Here is a 23229-nt window from a genome sequence, read left to right on the forward strand (position 1 = left end):
GATGATGTTGTATTTTGTATATTTCAAAATGCAAAGAGTTAATTAGAACGGGTCAAAAAATTGTTGAGTTGAAAAAAAATAGAGAAAAGGAGAAATTAAAAAAAAATTGTATAGATTCACAAAAGGAAGAAAGGCCTGCGGGAAGACTCCGAGAAGTGTCTGAAAGATGCAATCATAGGTGTCCTTCTTGAGTTTAATGAAGGGGGGAAAAGATTCCATTACCCAAGCAGTGTATCAAGCAATCCAGCTTCTATTAGCATGTCATCAGTCATTCAAGAAGAGAATAGTTTCTAATCAGCAGAAAATGAGGGGGAAAAATTTGTGAGATTTCATCAGCCTTTGATGGCAGCTGTTCAGAACAAAGTTGGGTAGGCAACCTAATCATCTTTTTCTTGTTGAACCAATTAGTAAACAGCACATGATTTCCCACCCACCCCTCCTGTGTATTGCTTCAGAAAAGCCTGGAAAGCTCTCGGTGTGAAGGTTGAAATAAAGGGGGGGGGGAATGATGTTTCCTAATAAGCTAGTAATGTAAACATTCCAGTGAAATCTATGTTTTGGAGAGTTAGTGTCTTGTAGAGGTGAAGATATTGGACTGACCTTGAAGTAGATGAAGATTTAAGTCCAGTCTTAGATCCAGAAGCTCCTTTTTCATCCCATTGTTTTAATATTTGTTTTTTCAAGCACAGGTCTTGGTTAATCTCTTTGTGGTGCTGTCCAAGGTGCTGTCCAAGGTGCTGATAGTTCATAGATGACTATGGCCTGGGTTTGCTTACTTCTACAGTTAGTTAGTTAGTTAGTTAGTTAATTTACTTTATTGGCATTGCACATGGTAGAATGAAATTAAATGCTGTCTCCAGTGTGCATTATAACTATAAAAATAAAAGCACACATACTGTACATCCTTTACATTCTGTATAATTGAAATTGAAAACCCGATATTGCACTATATCATAGAATTCAATATGGATACAGCCCTGGAATGGAAGCTGTTTTTCAGCCTGTTTGTCCTTGTTTTTATTGTCCTGTACCACCTGCCAGATGGCAATAGTTCAAAAAGAGGGTGCCCAGGATGAGATGGATCTTTAAGGATGTTTTGAACTTTCTTAAGGCAGCCGGAGCTCTAAAGCTCTTCCAAAGAGAGGAGAGGGTAACCAATGATCCTCCGGGCAATGGCGTTGACCCTCCGGAGTGCAGTCCTTTCTGCCACTGTGCAATTGGCAAACCATACACAGATGCAGTAAGTTGAAATACTCTCTATGGTGCAGCAGTAGAAGGTCACCAGCAATTTTTCATTCAGTTGTTTCCTGAGAAGTCTCAAGTAGTATAATCTCTGCTGGGCCCTTTTGACCAGTGCTGCAATGTGAGTGGCCCCAGGTCAGGTCCTCTTTTAGGATAACACCCAGAAACTTAAAACTGGCCACTTGCTCCACTCGGTCTCCCTTGATAAGCAAGAGCTGGGTGTCTGATCTATTCCTTCTATAGTCCACTATAAGGTCTTTGGTCTTATTAGTGTTAAGGACCAAGTTATTGTCACCACACCATGAAAGCAACTGAAGGGGGGAAGTATTCAGTATTCCTAAAAAGTGTTCAAAATAAAAGGCAATTAATTTTAGGTCCTTAGTCAGTTTAGAAGAGTAACCATGTACACCACTGGTCCCATAAATTAATTTAAAAAACCCACCACCAATTCCTTTTCATCACTCCCCCAAAAGGTGAAGCCAGCTATTGTCACAGCAAGACCTATAAGTTCCAAATGTCGAAATCCAAGGTCCTTTCAAAAAAAATACGTAATTTTTTTTTAACGGATTCACTGGTGACCTTTAAATACAAATTGCTGAAAACCAATAAAATAAACCGACTGTATCATCACTTTGTCTAAAGATATTTTTTCTTTAAAGCTGTCAGCAAGAAATTATCTGATGTGTAAACCAGCCTTTAGGGAGCAGAATTTTTATTTCCAGAGTTTTTAAAGCATAACAAACATTTTTTTCCCTTCCTCTCTCTTTCTCTCTCTCTTTCCTTTCTTTCTCAGTTCTGTCGGGTTGGCAAAAGCTGCGCTGGAAGCAATTAATGGATTCAACCTCTTCGGCAATCAGGTACAATAGTAAGACTATTTAAGGACTTGTTCCTTCTTCATTTTTAATTAACTGCATATTTTATAGTAAATTGCTTTCACTGCACATCAAAGGGCATCTAATATCCAACATGACAAAATATTTCCAGTCTGAAAGTCTCTTCGTTTCCCCCAGTTATTATTTTCTCCGTTAACAGTTATATAGCACTGTCCACCGTCCCTATGATCCTGCGATCAAAATTCAGAGGCTTGGCAATCGGTTCATAATTTGGACCATTGCAGTGTCCCAAGGTCACGTGATCTCCTTTTTGTGACCTTCTGACAAGCAAAATCAACGGGGGAAGCCAGATTCACTTAATAATGGTGTTACTAACTTAACAACTACAGTGATTCACTTAAAAACCGTGGCAAGAAAGGTAGTAAAACAGGGCAAAACTCGCTTCACAAAATGTCTCACTTAACAATGGGCTCGGCTGTGGTCCTTAGTGAAGGACTCCTTGCATGCTTCTCTAGGAGAGGCAGAGGCTTTGAGTCAAAGTCTACTATGATAGTAACAGCCCTACTTGGAGATTTGATAACAATGCTAGTCTGGTTTGTCAAAACAACAACAACAGTCTCTTGCCTTTTTGCCTGTCTTCTTTTTCTCTTGATTTTAACTGAGGCAATTTCCTAGCGAAAGAGACACTTCTCAGGGATGGGATGAAGCCTCCTTAAGACAGGAAATCTGCTTTGTAGATGTGCCTCTTGATTTCCAAAGTCTGTGTGCACAAGAAGAATTTAGTTTCCCTCAGGAGTCAATGTGTTTCCTGCTTTCTTGATCTATTTTAAACGAAGCCGGCTTTCTCAATGCTGCTTCCCCCAGTGCTCCTAGAGATGCTCCTGGAATCTGCTTAGCGTTGCCTTGGCAACTGATGCGGCCTACCATCCCAGGATTACTTTTCCAGTTGTTGTTGGTTGTCCAGCAACTGATCTGGGGTTGAGCTGGAGTGACCTGACTCAGCTGGAGATCACCAAACATTCTCTCAATTGTAGCCTTCTTCAGGCTAACACAAATAAATGCTCTATTCAACAGTGTACATTCCATATATGTTACACGAACATACCCATTGTACTTGTTGGGTTTTTTTAGTACTTGGGTTGTTGTTGTTGTTAGTCGCGAAGTCGTGTCCAACCCATCGTGATCCAATGGACAAAATTCCTCCAGGCCTTCCTGTCCTCTACCATCCTCTGGAGTCCATTTAAGTTCACGCTGACTGCTTCCGTGACTCCATCCAGCCACCTCATTCCCTTCTTCTTTTGCCCTCCATCTTTCCCAGCATGAGGTTGTTCTCCAGTGAGTCCTTCCTTCTCATTAGGTGGCCAAAGCATTTGAGTTTCATCTTCAGGATCTGGCCTTCTAAAGAGCAATCAGGGTTGATCTCCTCTAGGACTGACCGGTTGGATCACCTTGCAATCCAAGGGACTCGCAAGAGTCTTCTCCAGCACCATAGTTCAAAGCCTCCATTCTTTGGCTCTCAGCCTTTCTTATGGCCCAACTTTCACAGCCATCCATTGCAACTGGGAAAACCATAGCCTTCACTATGCACACTTTTTTTTGGCAGGGTGATGTCTCTGCTTTTTAGTATGCTGTCTAGATTTGCCACAGCTTTCCTCCCTAGGAACAAGCGTCTTTTAATTTCTTGGCTGCAGTCCCCCTCTGCGGTGATCTTGGAGCCCAGGAAAATAAAATCTGTCACTGCCTCCATTTCTTTCCCCATCTATTTGCCAGGAATTGAGAGGGCCAGATGCTCTCGCCAGATGAGAGGGCTGCTTCCCACCCAAGTACTTGGGTGAGGAGTGCTAATCAGAAATGTACCAAAGTAACATCCCTGAAAAAGAGGGAGGAACAGTTGATGCTTGTAGGTCCTTGGGAGGTTGAATGTCTGTATCCAAAGATCAAGAGATCTTTCAGAGATCTTGAAGGAATAACCTCTTTACCACTTGATGGAATCTCATTGTCTATGAACAGGCCCACTGGGATCCTAACGTTTTGTCCATGTATTGTTTAGTCTTATATTTAGATCTGGATTAATTGGCCAACACTCTCTTTCTCTATTATAAATTATCTTTACCACAAAACAAATTGCTGCAAAATGCATAATTAAGATACGCGGGGTAGTTTTCTTCATATTTCCATTGATCAAACACTTGAAAATATCTAATTGAATAAAGACATGTTTGAGAGCCATTTGCTTGTGTTAAGGAGCAGTGTAGCTTAATTGCACATCTTACAAAAAACAATCTGAGGTTGTTAGCCTCTGCTTGGCTTTGAAAACTGCAGTATGTTTAAGATGGTTAGTTAGTACATAGAAAAATAGTACAGTAATAATCCGATACAGATAGACCTAGATGAGCTTCTAAAGGAGAAAAAAGATCAAATAGCTTTCAAGCAATAATTGGGAATAGGTTATATGTGACAGTTGCTATTTGCAATCTTCCTTCATTTTTCCACTGCTACATACATACATACATACATACATTTATGCATAAATAAATAAATACATTTCTGAAGAATTACTTTTTTGGCAATTTCACTCTTCCACCCCTGGTCTACCGAGTCCTTCAATAGTAATGAAATCCTAGAAATATTTTTGTTAGGTATAATATCAGAAAGCTATGACAATGGGACTATAAATGCCACATGTATTGACAGAAGCGAGAATTGTATTTGCACAATATTGGAAAAATGAAAACACCCCATCAGATGAAAATATAATTCTGAAAATATTGGATTGTGCAGAGATGGATAGATTGACACTGAAAATAAGAGATAAAGGAGATATAGAGTATTATTTAACATGGAATAGGTTTTATCAATGGTTAGAGATGAGGGGTGGATGATTGGATGAAGAAAGAACATTTTTATGTTTAAGTAAAATATGAATATTGTTTATAAGTATGCTAATATAATTAACAGGATCATAAATAAGATAATATAATTGTAAATATAGTCAGAATAATTATGTGTATTATTATGAATATATTACTTTTTCTTTTTCGTTCTGTAAAATGGAATGCTCGGAAAATACACTGTCTTCAAAATTCATATATGTATAAATTAAAAAATAAAACTTGACTAAGAATAGCAATAAAATAGAGCGACATACATTTGTCTTGGAAATGTCATCATCTGTTTGAAATTACCAGATTATGATTGCCACTGGTAATCTAATTATCCGGATAATTTGTACACTTTGTCAATAATAACTGACTGTTCCAGTTATAGCTACACGCATCCTGTTTAGCGTTAATTTTCTGCTCCATCCGCAGGGTTGTTCGTGGTCTGTCATCTTTGTGGATCTTGATGCTCATAATCGGAACAGGCAAACCCTTTGCTCCTTGCTTCCTCGTGAATCACGATCTCACGTAAGGAAAATGTTAACGTATAATATAGAAGGGAGTTAACGGGGGATCAATCTTACTATCCATTTTAATACCATGTTTCTCTGAAAATAAGACAGGGTCTTATTTTTTTTTATTCCCCCCCTTCCCCCCAAATAAGCGCTTGGCCTTATTTTCGAGGAGGTCTTATTATTTTTGAGGTGCAGGAGGCGGCTTATTTTCAGGGGAGGACTTATTTTAGCGCATGCGCTCAAAATCCCGATTGGGCTTATTATCCAGGGAGGTCTTGTTTTCAGGAAAACAGGGTAAGGTTTGTCATTAGACGGGATTAGAATCCAGGTCTTTTTCAGAAAGAACTGTGTAAAAGAGATCTTCCTTACGGCGGACTCATCTTTTATAAGTGTTATAAGAGGGAAAATAAAGTTTTTTTAAAAAAATCGTGACCATTTGTTGATAAGTCATAAACAGGTGGATCCGTCCGACTTCTAGAATTTCTGATGCATTGGCAGCAGAACTTCAGATTGGAACATATCATCATCCTGACTGCATGAAAAAGAGACTGCCCCCCCCCCCATTTATTTCTCTTCATTGTGCATTCAATTTTCATTTCCATTTTTGAAATCCAGGAACCCTTCTAGGTTAGAAATATGTAATTAGTTATTTTGGGAGCTAATAGTTCTACTTGAATTTGGGGATGATATTTTCTAACGGGTTAAGGCTTGCCGAAAGCCATTTCTGCATTAGATACTTCTCATTAGCATAAGAATACATTCCATTTCATTATCTGAAAATGGGCAGGCTTGGCACGTCGCTTTGGACAATTGCAGCAAACTATTCTCACTGCTGCCTCAAGGAAAAATAACTTCACTTTCAGATCCTAGATGCCACAAATATATATTGTACAAGTACACAAGCACACACACACACACACACAGACACACACACTTGAAATTTGGCACGTATGTTCCTCTTGGCTTCTAGGTGCTCGCTAAGAAAGGATTTTTTGAAATGACCATCAGATCATAAGTATTTCTTATATTATTATTAACACGCTCTGATGCTAAGGAGTTAGATGTTCTACTCCTCCTCCCCACCTGAAAAGAATTCTGTTCCAACTGCCACTTGAGCATGGATGTGGCCAGCGTGTGACTCATCTGGCCTGCAGGCTGGGAATTTAGACATTCTACTCCCCCTCCCCACCTGAAAAATGTTCTGATGCTAAGGAGTTAGACTGAGGGAGAGAAGGGGACAAGATAGGAGAGGATCAATGGGGCCAGCCTGAGGGAGAGAAGGGGGATAGGGGAGAAGAGGCTTCTGTGGGGCAAGCCTGAGGGAGAAGAAGGAGGGAGGAGAGGCCAATTGTAACTACTCATTAATTTTCAAGCTGTAAGTGTTGATATATCAAGCTTGATCACATAGTTTTGAAGCTGAGCACTAGTATCCAGCTACATACTCCTTCTCTCTCCCTCTCTCTCTCTCCCCCCCTGTGTGTGTGTGTGTGTGTGTGTGTGTGTGTGTGTGTATGAATTTTCTTCAGTTTAAAGATTGGGACTATCCTCACGGGTCAAAATCTAATTCATTCAATTTTGCAATTCCTTTAATTTTAGTGCACCCATAAATATTTTTTCTGGAACCAACAAAAGCATGAAATTTATTCTCTGTATCGTTTCCTCTGTTGTAAGAACTTTTTATCTTTTCCAGGGATTCCAATAGTCATTTAGTTTATAAGCTTACTCGGGTTTTATTTTTGCAGCACATAATATAAAATAGCATCATTCTGTTCCTTTCTGGAGTAACCAACATTATGCAAAGCATAAAACGTACATAAAGTGGAGAACAAAAAAATAATAATCAAAAGCAAGAGATGAGAGAGAGAAACCTAAGACTGCTTTTACTAATAACATAATCAGCTTTTGTTTGCAAACTTGCACTGCAAAATTTCCCTTAGAGAGATTGATGATAATATAAAAAAATACAACAAAACTCTGCACCTTTGATTGTGTATTCAGAAAAATCTCTTCACCCTGTCAGTGACTGACTAAACATTGCTTTGTTTTATTATAATATTTTAATATTTTAGAGCCCCATTCACTGTAAACATTCCAATGTACCGTATGTATATGTTTTATTTAAACCCTTGTGGTTTCAATTTTGATGTCTCTGCAGTTGTTGCATAGATAAAGTAAAGAAAGTTGATCTCATTGGGTATGGAACGAATGTCCACTTTGCATATATATAGACTTCAAAGAACAACATAGCACCTTGTGTTGTTTCTCTGAAGTTATTATTCCTTCCTTCCTTCCTTCCTTCCTTCCTTCCTTCCTTCCTTCCTTCCTTCCTTCATTCCTTCCTTCCTTCCTTCCTTATCCATCCATCCATCCATCCATCCATCCATCCATCCATCCATCCATCCATCTTAGATGCTGCCCATCTTGCCTGATGACTACTCTAGGCAGTTTAAAATTTAAAAAATACAAATATATAAATTAAAGATATCTATTCAAAATAATAAAAACATTTAGACATCAAAGCAACAATCAGTTGCCTTTTGGAAAATAAAAAACACCTTTGGGGCAACCATTACCTGGATGACAGAATCTCCATAGAAAATACTTGGAGTACTTGGTTTGGAGTTACTATGTGTGACCTTTTGAATGTGTAGGTACCATGGAGAGGTCTTGAATTGAGACTCTTCATCCGTTATTTAGGTACATTATTATTATTATTATTATTATTATTATTATTATTATTATTATTATTATTATTATTATTATTATTATTATTATTATTATTATTATTATTATTATTTTGTTATGCTAGAACACAGATGCTGCCCTCCTACCTTGCATTGGCTATCCTGCGTTTGCTGTGGATGATGAAGCTTTGTACAGTCAAACAATTGATAAGATAGTTAGAAAACTCAAAGGAAAATATGGATTTAAGCGTTTTTTGAGAGATGGCTATAGAACTGCGTTGGAGGACAAAAATCGACAGTACTATAAACCAGCAGAAATTAAGGTAATGATCTTGTTCCTATGATACGGGAAAGAATGAATGCATGTTCGTAAATGCTAGTGTACAAAACTTGTGGCTTTTAAAAGAATCTCTGTTTATTACAATGACTAGGCAAAAGACTAGGGACGCGGTGGCTCAGTGTCTAAGATGCTTAGTTTGTCAATCAGAAAGGTCGGCAGTTCAGTGGTTCAATCCCTAGTGCCGCGTAATGAAATGAGCTCCCGTTACTTGTCCCAGATTCTGCCAATCTAGCAGTTCAAAAGCACATAAAAATGCAAGTAGAAAAATAGGAACCACCTTTGGTGGGAAGGTAACAGCATTCCGTGCACCTTTGGCGTTTAGTCATCCCGGCCACATGACCACAGAGACATCTTCAGACAGTGCTGGCTCTTCGGCTTTGAAACAGAGATGAGCACCGCCCCCTAGAGTCGGGAACGACTAGCACATGTGCAAGGGGAACCTTTACCTTAGGCAAAAGAAGTTCCAGGTTTGCCCACTTTAAATAATTTTTACAGTGCCAATTAGCTTGATTCTGAATGTCGGATGCTAATATTTGCAGTTTACTGACATGGCTGTTGAACTCCTGATTGCGGATTTAACAATGTTTTTTATCTCATCTGTTTTTAAGCTGCTAGAGAAGGGCAAGTCTTTAGCACTCTTGTAGCTGAATTGACAAAAAAAGAGAGACTAATGTTGAGTTATTGTTGACATAATCATAGTTCTTCCTTTCTGAAAATTCAAGGTATACCTTCCTTACCCACCCCTTGTCCTGAATTTCCAGAAAGACATAGGATGGAGATAAACTTTGAGCAAGTGGAATACCATTGATCCATTAGTTAGTAACAAGAGATTGGATAGCCAGTGGCCAAGCTCAACTCATAACTATTTTATACACCTACAAGTGACAATATGTATTCCTTTCGCTCATTTTCAATAAAAAAGGGATGAGGAGTATATCATTTGTATTATACCTGTGTGATGAACCTGAACCATGTACCCTATTCCAAAACGTAATCTACCTGTATGGAGACAGAAATACAGAGGGCAGGACACGTGGACCTACAACAGGTTGTTATGTCCAACTCACCACAGGTTAACTCACCATGGGACAACTTGCCATGGGACAAAAGGCACACTAATATCAAGAAATTGGTGGAATAGAATCATTAAAGTAGGAATGCAAAAAGAGGGACAAAATGAAAAATGAATGACAAAAATCAAAGCGGTTTTTAAATTATTTTAAATACTCGACTTTGGATTTTTGGATTGTCTCCTGGTGTGTTGGCTAAAGCGAGTTTGGCTATGATGAGTCGGCCATGGCAAGTTGTCCCATTCCGTGGACAAGTAGCACAGAATGCCTTCATCCCTTAGATTCAACTTCAACGTGACTTAGCTCTGTCAAATCTACGGAGAGAAGTTGAGTTTTAGATGTTACTCTCGTGTTCTTTGGACGTTCTTCTCCATGTTCTTCTGATGTTGTTGCATGTTTTGACAGAACCCAAAGAAAATGTTCATTGTTTTGATGTATCAAGTGGAGTGGGAAGAAGTTAAACAAATCATACAAGCTATTAACTTTGGCATTTGCTTGCCATCTATTTTACTGAAGGAGAGATGCTTGCAGTTTGAATGTGCAATACTTAATATATTGCATCAGCCCGTTTCTTCCTGATAGATTTGTTTAAAGGTGACTGTGTTTGCATTTCAAGCTCAATATATAGTTTCTTTCCTGTCACAGATAGTCACATTATTTATCATTTTATTTAATTTCACAGCTGGATTCAGACTGGAGTGTATTAATAATAAAATTTTGATACGGCACTGAATATTAATGCTTTCCATTAAGAGCTGTCTGAATTGAAGTTCTCCTTTTTCCTTCACTTTTCTTTTCATATTATTTTTAATTTAAATGGAATTTCTTTGCGGAGAAGCACGATGCGATAAATCTTACTCATAAAATTGTGGTTTCGCATTTTGAAAGGATTGGTTTTTTTTTTTTAATGTAGACAGATGAATTATCTTTTTTTCCCTCCCCTCTTTCTTTATGTAAGTTGTTGTTGTACTTAAAAAGAATAATTTGTTTTCATGTGTATCTTACATTCCTTTGAACTTGTAATAGATTGCTTGAATATGTTTCTGTAAATAAAATTGTAGCACACCTTTTATATATATATATTTATATATATATATTTATTTTTTTCTTTTTAAAACAACTTTCAGCTCTTTGATGGCATTGAATGCGAATTTCCTCTGTTTTTTATTTTTATGATGATTGATGGTAAGTATGATTTTGTGTTCTTATTGTGTTGGGGAAGAGGGTTGGAATGCGCAGAAATAAATGGATGGATGTGTGTGTGTGTGTGTGTGTGTGTGTGTGTGTGTGTATACGCATATAGGCAAACCAAGAGATAGATTGTAATTGTTTATGCCAAATTTTCAGTAATAATGCTGCACCTACGTAAGTAAAATGAATTTAGTTATGGAATCAAGAGGGTGTGATGTCTCAGCAGTTAAAAGATGCTGAGCTTGTCAGCTGGAAAGCCTAGGTTTGAGTCCCAAACGCTGCATGATGGGGAAAGCTCCCGTTCCTTGCTCCAGCTCCTGCCAACCTAGCCGTTCAAAAGCATGCAAATGCGAGTAGATAAATAGATACCACTTCGGTGGGAAGGTGACAGCATTCTGTGTCCCTTGGCATGTGGTCCCACGACCTTGAAAATGTCTTTGCACAATACTAAGAAGTGGGGATGAGTCACCCCTAATTCTCTAGAGACTCAACCATATTTATTTTATTTATTTATTTTATTAAATTTGTTAGCCGCTCCCTCTCCACAAAGGGACTCGGGGCGGCGTACAATAAAGAACAGCTGCAGGTTTTAGGTTAGTATAAAGAAAAGAAGAATTAGGGGTGACATGATAGGAGTATTGCAATATTTGAGGGCTGCCACAAAGAAGAGGCAGTCCAATTATTCTCCAAAACACCAAATGGCAGGACAAGAAACAATGGTTGGAAACTGATCAAAGAGAGAAGCAGCCTGGAATTAAGGAGAAACTTCCTAACAGGGAGGAGAATTAACCAGTGGAACAGCTCACCTACAGAAATTATGGGCACTCCATCACTGGAGGTTTTTAAGAAGAGGCTGGACAGTCATTTAAGAAGAGTCAAACACAGCTGGACAGGAGAAATCTTTACCTTTATCTTTTATGGCATAAGCTAAGTTTCGGTGGTGAGCTTTATTTCTCACTGTTTGGTTGCATACAGCAGTTATTTATATATAGTCAAGGGTAACAGAAAAGGGCTCAGTGGCTAAGATGCTGAGCTTGTCGATCAGAAAGGTTGGCAGTTCGGCGGTTCGAATCCCTGGTGCCATGTAACGGAGTGAGCTCCTGTTATTTGTCCCAGCTTCTGCCAACCTAGCAGTTCGAAAGCACATAAAAAATGCAAGTAGAAAAATAGGAACTACCTTTGGTGGGAAGGTAACAGCGTTCCGTGTGCCTTTGGCATTGAGTCATGCGGCCACATGATCACGGAGACATCTTCAGGCAGCGCTGGCTCTTCGGCTTTAAAACAGAGATGAGCACCGCCCCCTAGAGTCAGGAACGACTAGCACATATATGCGAGGGGAACCTTTACCTTTAAGGGTAACAAGCTAAAGTGTTTTTTCTTTATGGTTTGGAAATTTTGAAAAAGTTTTGGGATGCCTCTAATGCAGAAACAACATTGTGTTTCTTACAAGAGCCCTTCCATCAAGGTCAACAGGAAATAATTGGAACTCCTCTCCCATTGTTTCCAGCCAGGTCAATGAACCTGCAGAAGGTTGCTTTAGGTAGATCTTCCCATGTGAGCATCTAGTATAATGCTGTTTACATACTTGCCAGCCAGTTTTGGATTTTCGGAGATCAGCCTACAGTTGCAATCGAATAAATGACTTTTATTAAAATCTCGTGTAGCTTCAAAGACATTCCCTCCCCCCCTTCTTCGTAACTTTTATCCTCAAGGAAATGAAAAATTTGAAATCCACAAAGTTTCCAGCCTCCCTTCTCCCCCACCCCTTGAAAGAGGAAATGGAACAGCTGGCAAAGTGTGAATTATAGACAAATGTTGCTAAAAGAAAATTCTGTACAGATCAAAACCTAACATTGTAATCATGACAAAATGGCAGGAAGTCCATCTGCTATTTCATAACCCCCTACCTACCTGGGAAATTATTTTCAAACTAGGGAAATAGTGGGTATTACAATATAATCCATGACAAATTATACATATGCCTATATATGATAGAGAGAATGGGTTATAGGAAAATAGCTTGTGAGCCATCCCTCCTGTCTACCCTTCCATTTTCCCCTTTTCTTACAAGGCATTTCTATCTTTCTGATCTTCGTCAGCTGCAAGCCACAGTTTGTGGTTTTGGTGTCCTTTGCCAAATTGAGGAGTAGCAGGATTAAGCCCCGGTCTGCGTGTCAGGGCAAAATGTAAGGGCAAAATGTAAGCTGTATTGACATAGTGGTAGTCCTTGACTTACGACCACAACTGAGTATATATAAGAATATATACAATATACAATACCAACAGCAGAGAACAATTTCATTTTTCAGTTCAGTGTTGCAGACAGACTAGTTTCAGTTTCAGTTCTCAGCACAGCACTCAGAGTTGCAGGGCTAAACCACGCCCAGGCTCCAAGCTGTTTTAGCTCCCATTTGCTGACCTTGCTACTAAATCCTATTCATTGGCTGACCTTGTTACCATGTCTCTGCCAGTTCATGAATATTTTGACATGTTTCACATCTCTGTCATTTAGTCTTGAAAATAAAGGCGCTTTATCTTTGACCATGGCTCTCTGAAATGGTGATGGGCCTTTTCATGAGCACTGACTCAACTAGGAAGGGACAAGTCTTGCTAATAAAGTGTCCTTGGATTTCTTTTAGGGCTCTTCCGAGGTAACCCTGAGCAAGTCAAAGAATACCAGAACCTTCTGGATCCTTTATTACAACAATCAGCTGAAGGTATGGAGATCCCTGGATCAGAAGTCCTCAAAGCATGTTTCCAATCAATGTAGCAAATGCAAGTCCAATGCTAAAGACTCAAGTATTTACTGGTAGAACTCTGGTATTGAGGTATCGGGTTTAAAGCACTGTATTGAAGAATGCAGATGAAGTCTTTTCTGTATAATTCCTGAGCTCCGTTTTCATTATGGCTTTTCATTTCACTAATAGCAGTTGTAAATATTTCTGATCTGTAGCACCAGCATCACAGCGGTACCTCTAAAAAAAGAAAAGCACTGTCTTTTCCATCTGTCAAACATTGCCTTATTTCCTCCCCCCCCCCTCCTCCTCCTCCTAGAACCAGTTTATAGGCATCGCATCTGTTCACTCAAGGTGTAAATCGAGATGGCGGTTTGTATCTTTAGTGAGCTGCAGCACAGAATGATGATTAGCACTGGTAGTGTTACTTCATTCACTGTGCTTCGTTTTTGGCACGTATTTCGACATGCATGTGTTTGTTTATTTATTTTTCACCTTGTTTTTCCCACCCATCTCAAACTGCCCCTTGTCCCTCCATTTATTCCTCTTTAACTGGTCTGTTTAAACATTTGCAGGCTATCCGGTTGTACCTAAATATTACCACGTGCCAGCTGATTTTGTTGAACTGGAAAAGAAAAATCCGGGCAGCCAGAAAAGGTTTCCTAGCAACCACGGACGGGATGGAAAGTTTTTTCTGTTGGGACAGTCCCTCTATATTATTGCCAAACTTCTCAGTAAGTATGCATACTGTCAGCGTTCCAAATACCATGCAAAAGTAAATCAGAGTCCAGAACAGAATCATCCTTAAAGTTCCAATTTAATAATACAGGCATGTTGGCATTATGCTATGAAATTTCAACTCTAATGTACATCCTGTGGGTTCACCCAGTTGAAAGTTCATATCTTATCCCCACACCCCATAATTCATCACATGTTCCAATCATCATCTTCCACGCTGGCATCTACACCCCTCTGCTTCCGGTCAGGTGTTGAGGTGCGGAGACAAAAGATGACCTTGAGCTTCTAGGAAGAATCAAAACAATACATTCCACAATCCTACTCCTTTCTATCCCCCACTCCCAACTACTACACTAATGAAACACATAGGAAATTATAAGAAAGTGTGGCAGGCCAAAGATTCTTAAAGGAACCTCTGCAGGCCTGACACATCCTTACCAAAGAATCAGAATGTCCTCCTATTTGGTGTATCTGCACCTGAACTCTGGTGGCTTCATGAGTTTTAGAAACTGTTCCTGGACCACTGAGGGATCTTTTAGCTTTTACTTTACTTTTTACTTTTATTTAGATTTTTATACCGCCCCCTCTCCCCAAAGGGACTCGGGGCGGTGTACAGTCAAATAAAAACACATCAATAAATAGAAAATACAAACACAAAGAGGAGGCAATAAGAAACTGTACATATCTGAAGTAAAGTAGTTAAAAGCAATATTTAAATACCCTAAAAATACCCAATTAAAATATCTGCCAGGAGGTAGAATAAAACTATAAATGGGCCAGGCCGGCTAAACAGAACAGGTGAGTCTTCAGTTTTTGTCGAAAGGAGCGGAAGTCGGTAGCAATACCCCTTAGACTTACATACCTATATAATATATAAGTAATTTATACTTATATATTTAAAAAAAAGTTTTATTCTATTCTCTTTTTATTCTACTACTGATCCTCCTGGGTGTGCAACCTGTTCTGGCAAAACTGAGCTGGGGTGCATTCAATAAACCTAGGGACTAGCTACTACATTTCATTATCCTTTTGGTTTACGATCAGACCCTGATCTCGGTTTTCTTCTCGCGTATCTCAGAGTAATAAATTGTACAGTGGTGGCAAATACATTTAATGACCCGTTGACAAATAACTGATGGTGGTGGTTTTGCTTTCAGTTGATGGTTTAGTAAGCATTAAAGATATCGACCCGGTGAGCCGCTTCATTCCTCCTCAAGATCAGCGGAACGTCAGCATGCGATACTCAAATCAGGTATGCATGTCTTTTATCTACTGACGCATGGGGAAAAAAATCCATTACTGTGGAGGAAATTGTTGATCCCTAACATTTTTGTAAAAGAAATAATCTTGGATTAGTCTATGATGAGGAGCGTAGAATAAATTGCTTATGTAATAACTCTTTGCAAAGTTTGCTCTACTTTTCAGTGCTGGAATAGATGGCCCCAATAATATATATGTGTGTGTGTGCGTGTGTGCGTGTGTGTGTTGTGTGTGTAGTATTTTTCAGAGTATAAGACACACCGGAGTATAAGACAGCCCAAGATTTTGAAGAGGCAAATTTTTAAAAAAAGTTTTTGCACTCTGCAGACCTCCCAAAAATGGCCCATTTTTCGCAAAAACGGGCCCGTTTTTTTGTGAAAAAAAGGACATGAATTGCCTTTAGGAGGCTTGTAGAGTACTCCTGAAAGCTGGCGGGGTGGTGGTGGTAAGCTATACAGAGAATGAATTTCTTTTAGTTTCAGTTCAGAACTAAGCCACACCCAGACTCCAAACTGTTTCAGCTCCCCAATTGGCTGACCTTGTTACTAAGCCTTATTCATTGGCTGACCTTGTTACCATGTCTCTGCCGGTTCATGAATATTCTGGCATTGGTGAGTTTATTTTTTCCCATAGAGACCCTGTGCTTGTGTTTTTGTTGTTAAATTCACTGGTTCTCCCACTACATTCTTTTTAAAAACTACAGCTCAGGCACCTTCAACTACAGGTAGTCCTTGACTTACAACCATTGGGTTAGCGACCATCCGAAGTTTATAATGGCTATGATTAAAGTTAGTAGGCCTGAGGGTTGATTCCTGGGAAAGTTCTACAGTAGCAGGTTGAAGCAAGTGAAACGATTCTCCATTCACTTAAGTGTATTGATACACAGCTCACAAAATTTATGAGGTTATGGTAGACTGTGGATCTCCTCATATTTTTTAGGTGTGCAGAGAAGTTAAGGCAGCCAAATCAATTTAACGTACCTAATACATTTATTTTTAAACAGGAAAGACTGTATCTTACCTTAATTTCTTCTTCACAACTCTTACCTTCTATTTGTTTGCAGTTCAATAAATCAAGTTGTTTTGTTGGATTTTTGGAATTTACCAGCACTCCATTAAGTATTTGTTTTAATTCCTTTTAGCTGCAAAGCCATTATCTGGATTGAAACCAGTTAACAGGTTTCTCTTCCAGCTTAGCTGTAAATCTTTGTTCTCCAGATATTTATTCCCTTATTCGGGAATTGGCTTTCTCAGCAGAAGGCTCACAAGACATGACTCAGCTAGATTTGTCCTTTGATTTCAGATAAGAATAAAGCATATGGAAATATTATTCACTGCACTACACAAAAGTCAACGCTTTTCCAAGTGAATGAATGCTTGTTTACTGTCTTGATGGCCCAGGTGATGTAGGAGAAAATCAGGCGGAGCTGGGGGTGGAATCAAGGGAGCAATCAGCCTAGAATCGTTATATTCCCACAAGCATTTTAAGTTCAACCCCTTTTGAATTCCGCTAACTCTTATCTAGCGCCAATTTAGTGCTGACCGTTCGTTGACTAGTATAGGCATAAATAGTAAATCTGCTTAACTGGAACTTAATGTTTGGTTCCTGATTCTTGATACCTGACAGGAAGGCACCTTCAGCTCTAAGGTGTAGATAAGAAATCAACTCCACATTAAAACTACTTGTATTAAAATTGACAATATGTCAGGGTTCTCATGGATGCCCTAATTAAATAATGAGCCTCGAGCCAAGTTTCAAAAGAAATTCATTTATTTATTAGGAGCAACATGTTGGCACTACCCAAATGAAGCCAGCTCTGACCCCATGTAATTTACGACCCAAGTATGACCCTGTTTGCACATCTCCCACCAGGGTGTGTCATAAATCACATCCTCCAATAGAGCACTTTTGCGGGCTGTAGAGATCACTCATCTCCGCCTATTGCAGGTAATCCGGGAGACAGCCTTGAGAAAGATATGCATGGAATGTGCTTCTGGTTGTGGCTGCTGTGCTGCTCCATCAGTTCTCCCCCTCCCCTTCCCACTTTGCCTATGGCAACTCAAGAGCAGGCCAGGGATGCTTTGCGAGTTGACACTATAATTACAGAAGATTGCGAGTCTAATTATGCTTTACTTCCTCCATCTCTTATACTCATGTGAATTAGGGGGTGCTTGAGACATTTTTTGCATTCTTCGTTGTTTGGGTTTAAGGACTACTTTCCTTCTTGTCTATTTGGTAAGAGATCTACCATTTTTCTATCAAGGCCATCCTCTTTACAGCACCTGAATTGGGCTAACATAATGGTTTTCTCAAACCTGGGATATGCTGGCTTCTATCTCAGTGTATTTTTATACTAGTAGGACTTGCTTCATAGAAGATGAGCAATAGATATCTGAAGGTTTTAAAAAAGCTTTTGCCCATGTTTGCTTTGAAGTATTAAGAAACCGAATTCCCTATGCTTCCTCCCAAACCATGGAATTTGAAGGTGGAAGCATCATTGTGAGTTCAGAAACTAAGGCTTGCTTTCCTGTCCTCTACAAAGAGTTTACTACAAAGGATTAAGAGTTTACTATTAAGGATCTCATTTTTTGTTCCAAAGCAAATTAAGGAAATCCATTTAGTCATCTCAATATATATATATAATACTAGATAGCTTCGTAAAAGCCAATCAGTCAGACAAAATTGGAGTTTCTTTTAAAAGGCAATCTCATTCATTAATGAAGCTCGTGTAGTTCTCATTAGTAATAAAACAATTTAATCAAACTTGAGATTTGGGATAGAAGCTATTTTATAGAAAATGGCACTTTTTCTAAAAACGTATCACGAAAGCAGATCTATTGAAGGGCTGTGATTCTTTTTCCCCCATAACTGGAATTCAAGCATGAATGGCTCCATATGTAAAAATGCTCATCTGCATTTAAAACGGTTGTCTCCTACAACAGAGGAACGATAACATGTTTTGGGTAATTCATATGAATTGTTTTTTTTTCTTATGAACCTCCCATTTTCCAACTGAAGTGGACAAGTATTTCGTTAAAAGGGCTTCGTATTTGAGTTCTAAAACATTCTGTGGCATAGACAGGAACAGACAGAAGCAGGTCTCCGAAGCTGTCTACAGATGTTGATTCTTTTGCTTCCAGTCATAAAATATTTCCATTCCAGCATTTTTTTTTGTCTCAGTCAAAAAAACAAACGAAAACAGGATCACAGATCCAGGGTGGGTGGGCCCGGGTGGGCCCTCTGGAGCACAGGAACGATATCTGGTGCTCCGGGCTGGCTCCGGTACGCATGTACCGGGGCGTACTTCCTGCAACCCACCACTGGTCGATAGGCAGTGACAATCCCATTGTCTTTTCTACGGATGGGGGTCTCATCGCTATACTCAAACAAATACACATATGGAATATGCCCATAAAATGAATGAAAAGGACATTTTGGATAAATAAATTCTACATGTGCAGTCATGTAGGCTGTCTGCTTCATAGAACATCTGTTATACATCGAACGTATACACCACTGCTGAGAGATAACTGGTAGCATTACATTCATGGACTAGTAGAAAATGCAGTTTTTTTAAAAAAAATGATGCACAAGTCTAATAAATCAAAAGCTCGTGGTTTCTTCTCTTTCCTGCTTCACCACAAGAGTAAAAAAAAAGAAAGAGAGGAAGAATCTGTTGCTACCATTTCAATAGCGCATCATTCAAAAAAAATTATTGACAATGCAGCTCCTCAGGTGGCACTGAGATTTATGCGTCTTGTTCCCCTGATGTTCCTTTCTCTTGTTTGCATAACCAAATTGATTAACAGGCAATAAAGAATGAACAAAAAGCAGCCACGCAGCCGGAAAATGCCAGTCATATTTAATGGATGGGTATTGTTCACATTGGCTTCGCATTATGTGGTAGGTGACAATCAGAGAGCGAATCCCAATAAAAAAAAGTTTTCTTTTTTCTTCTTATCCTTTTTAGGGTCCCTTGGAAAATGACCTCGTGGTTCACGTTGCATTAATCGCCGAAAGCCAGCGGTAAGTCCTTCAAGTCACCAATAAATCTCATCGGTTGGTTTTCAATGTGCCAGTTGGTGATTTTGGTACTTTAGATGGAAATGCCATGATCTTCAGAGACTCTGTGGGTGAATGTGTTGTGGCCGGCCAGTGGAGCTGGCAGCAGATTCTGACAGTGAGGAGGTTGGGGAGGAAGATGGGCCAGTCCTGGAGTCTGGGGAAGGCTCTGATGAAGACTCTGAGTCGGAGGCAGGGAGGGGGCCAGAGCCATATGCCAGTTATCAGCTGCCTTTAGAGTCAGACAACAGTGAGGCAGAGGAACAGCTGGAGCCTGTTCCCAGTGTGCGCATGCGTAGGACCTACCTGGTAGTTCTATCCTTAGAGTGGTGCAGTGGCCTAGAGGTGGAGCTCTCGCCTCACAATCAGGAGGCTGTGAGTTCAATCCCAGGTAGAGGCAGATATTTCTCTCTCTGGGCAAGCTGAGAATATATCTTCCGAACAAAATTTCGCATTGGCAACAGGAAGGGCATCTGGCCATTAAAACAGTCCGCTAGCTCCATTCAGTTGCCCAGACTCCATCCCGCAAGGGATTATGGGGTTGTTAAAAGATGATCATGGTAGTTCTATCCTTGAAAGTCTCAGAGCCGTAATAAAGATTCTTACACTCAGCCTGGCTTTGTTTCCATTTGTAAGAGTAAAATCCTGGATTTCTTTCAAATATGGTTTACTAAAAGCAGATTCCAGTTTTGTCATGCTAACGTCCCTTTGTAATGTTTTCACCGAAAACAACAACAGCTTGCAGGTGTTTCTGAACACATACGGCATCCAAACCCAAACACCACAACAAGTTGAACCCATCCAGATTTGGCCTCAACAGGAGCTTGTGAAGGTAAGTTGTTACTTTAGCACCTTTTTTTTTTTTTAAAAAAAAAACCTTTTGGTTTTCTATTGAAAATTGGTGTTTCCTAGGTTGTGATAAATTCCTTTGATTATGGTCCTATTTATGTCAAATTAAAAAAAAACCTATATATTCAAACCAATGGAATTCAATTTTTTTTAAAATTCTGTGGGCATGGCTTGGCTTGGTGGGCGTGGCAGGGGAAGGATACTGTAAAATCTCCAATTCCCTCTCCACTCCAAGGGAAGGATACTGTAAAATCCCCATTCCCTCACCACTCCAGGGGAAGGATACTATAAAATCTCCAATTCCCTCTCCACTCCAGGGGAAGGATACTGTAAAATCCCCATTCCCTCACCACTCCAGGGGAAGAATACTATAAAATCCCCATTCCCTCCCCACTCCAGGGGAAGGATACTGTAAAATCCCCATTCCCTCATCACTCCAGGGGAAGGATACTGTAAAATCCACATTCCCTCTCCACTCCAGGGGAAGAATACTATAAAATCCCCATTCCCTCCCCACTCCAGGGGAAGGATACTGTAAAATCCCCATTCCCTCATCACTCCAGGAGAAGGATACTGTAAAATCCCCATTCCCTCCCCACTCCAGGGGAAGGATACTGTAAAATCCCCATTCCCTCATCACTCCAGGGGAAGGATACTGTAAAATCCACATTCCCTCTCCACTCCAGGGGAAGAATACTATAAAATCCCCATTCCCTCCCCACTCCAGGGGAAGGATACTGTAAAATCCCCATTCCCTCATCACTCCAGGAGAAGGATACTGTAAAATCCCCATTCCCTCCCCACTCCAGAGGAAGGTTACTGAAAAATCCCCATTTCCAACCGATCAGCTGGGATTTGGGAGGCAGAGAATAGATGGGGGTTGGGCCAGTCAGGGGTGGTATTTACCAGTTCTCCGAACAATTCAAAATTTCCGCTACCGGTTCTCCAGAACTGGTCAGAGCCTGCTGAATCCCACCTCTGATGGGTCCTCGCATACACACACGGACACACACACACCAATAAACACAGGTTTATTACCAGGAACCCTCTAGAAATAGCTAAGAATGAATTATAAGGAAATGGAATAAATGGTACACTTGCTTTCATATATAGAAAATATTTTCTAATATTGTTTCGCTCTAGTGCTTAGAACAGCAAATCTTTCTAGTCCAAACAAATCTCGTTTGTAAACAAGGTCCAATTCAAATTTGGCTGAGCAAATACACTTTAACTTATTCATGTTGATATTCTGAGATTACTCAGTGAATAAAATTGTCACAGGCAAAAATATGTTTCTGAAATAACATGCTTCTCAATGACGAAGCTATTTGTTAGACATCTACTTATTCCTTCTTGCTGCCATTTCCTTCAGCATCAGATTAAAAACCGGGAGGATGCGAGTTCTAGTCCCACCCGAGACACTAAGTTAGCTGGGTAACCTTGGGCCAGCCACTCTTACTTAGCCCTAGGAAAGAGGCAATGGCAAACGATTTCGGGGGTGGGGGGATTGGCAAGAAAACTGCAGGGAATTATCCACGATGAAACGGAGGAAGGAAAAAAGACATATTTCTGTATGCTGACTTTCCCTTCCTTGGTGGATCTGATTCTTTGATAAAAATAGAAGAAAGTATTTGCCGCAAGCATCATCCATAAATTGGAGCTTTGTTGCTCTAGGACTGTGATGGCGTATCTATGGCACCTATGTCCCTTCCACAACTCTGTTATGCAATTAAACCTGCAAACAGAACCCCTTGAGATGCCACCAGTATTTCTTTGAACCGGACCCTCAGATAAATTGGAATCCCACAGAACTATTTCTGGAAGGGAGTCCTATAAACTCAACCTAGAGCACTGATAACAGCTCTGGGCATAGCATAATTTATGAGCAACCGCCAAAGGCAATGGCCTGGCCCCATAATTCAGTAGCTTTTAATAGGATGCCATTCAATAGGAGTCTGCTGTTTCATGAAAGTCAGAGAAAAGATATGGGGGGGACGGGGTTGTACCTTATTCCCAGGTGCGGTTTTTTTTTCCAAGTGGAGTTTCTCTTCGATTTCTGCTGTTCTTCTCTTTGCTTTCTACGTGCTTGGCTTTCTTTCCAAACCGCTCCGATAATGCCGGCGGGAGGTTGACCTCCACTTTCTGAAAAGGTCATCCTGCTTCAGAATCATTGACCTGCCTCCCTACAGTCTCCTCGGCTCAGAAAGCTTTGGCTAGAACTCTTAAAGAATTCATCTGTTCACCGACGCAATCATATGTGCCAGAAGTACGGAGTTGTGACGACGACGGCTTCTTCTTTTTTTTTTGAAGACTGTTCCAGATCATTTCCCTCTCCATCTCACCTCCACTTGTCGTCTCTTCTCTCCGAGATCATAAATTTTGCCCGAAGTGTTATAACCTAGGCTTCCCAAAAGCACGAAGCCGACTCATCATCCTGATAAAACCTCTTTTATTTAGGTTAAAGGGACTTCCTCTCCAGCAAAGTCCCAGCCAACAGTCTTTCATGAGGTTTCACAACTACAGACCTTGATCAGGCTTGGAGAGCTGCCAGGCTGATATCTTCCAAACGCCAAGCTGTAGCAGCAATTACTTGGCAAGAAGTCAGGAACAGAGCTTCACCCTAATGAATTGAACTAATTGTCTCCTGCAAACTCCTCTCCCCTTTCGCTCCTCTTTATTCCCTATGGGAGGGGCCATTCCCCGTCCACCTGTGGCTTTCCTCTCGAGTTGTTCCTTAACTGTTCCCCTCTCCAGGCAGCTCTGTGCATTTGCACACTGGGAACAGGGTCCAGCTGTTCTTCTGCCCCACTGATCTCTGACTCCGAAGGCAG

At 40.1% G+C, this 23229-nt stretch overlaps 1 protein-coding gene across 4 annotated transcripts in view; it reads left to right on the forward strand.

The window, feature by feature from the left end:
• Positions 1–23229, forward strand: part of PHKB (phosphorylase kinase regulatory subunit beta) — a 93218-nt gene that overhangs the window by 33454 nt on the left and 36535 nt on the right. For all 4 annotated transcript variants that reach the window (XM_081963211.1, XM_081963209.1, XM_081963208.1 and 1 more), the window contains 9 exons: positions 2036–2099; positions 5387–5482; positions 8279–8476; positions 10691–10748; positions 13394–13471; positions 14065–14223; positions 15385–15479; positions 19458–19513; positions 20288–20381. In XM_081963211.1, the coding sequence (XP_081819337.1) occupies positions 2036–2099; positions 5387–5482; positions 8279–8476; positions 10691–10748; positions 13394–13471; positions 14065–14223; positions 15385–15479; positions 19458–19513; positions 20288–20381 (898 nt within the window). The remainder of the gene's footprint in view (positions 1–2035; positions 2100–5386; positions 5483–8278; positions 8477–10690; positions 10749–13393; positions 13472–14064; positions 14224–15384; positions 15480–19457; positions 19514–20287; positions 20382–23229) is intronic.

Source organism: Natrix helvetica (assembly GCF_964273705.1).
Source record: "Natrix helvetica genome assembly, chromosome: 10".
NCBI lineage: Eukaryota > Metazoa > Chordata > Lepidosauria > Squamata > Natricidae > Natrix > Natrix helvetica.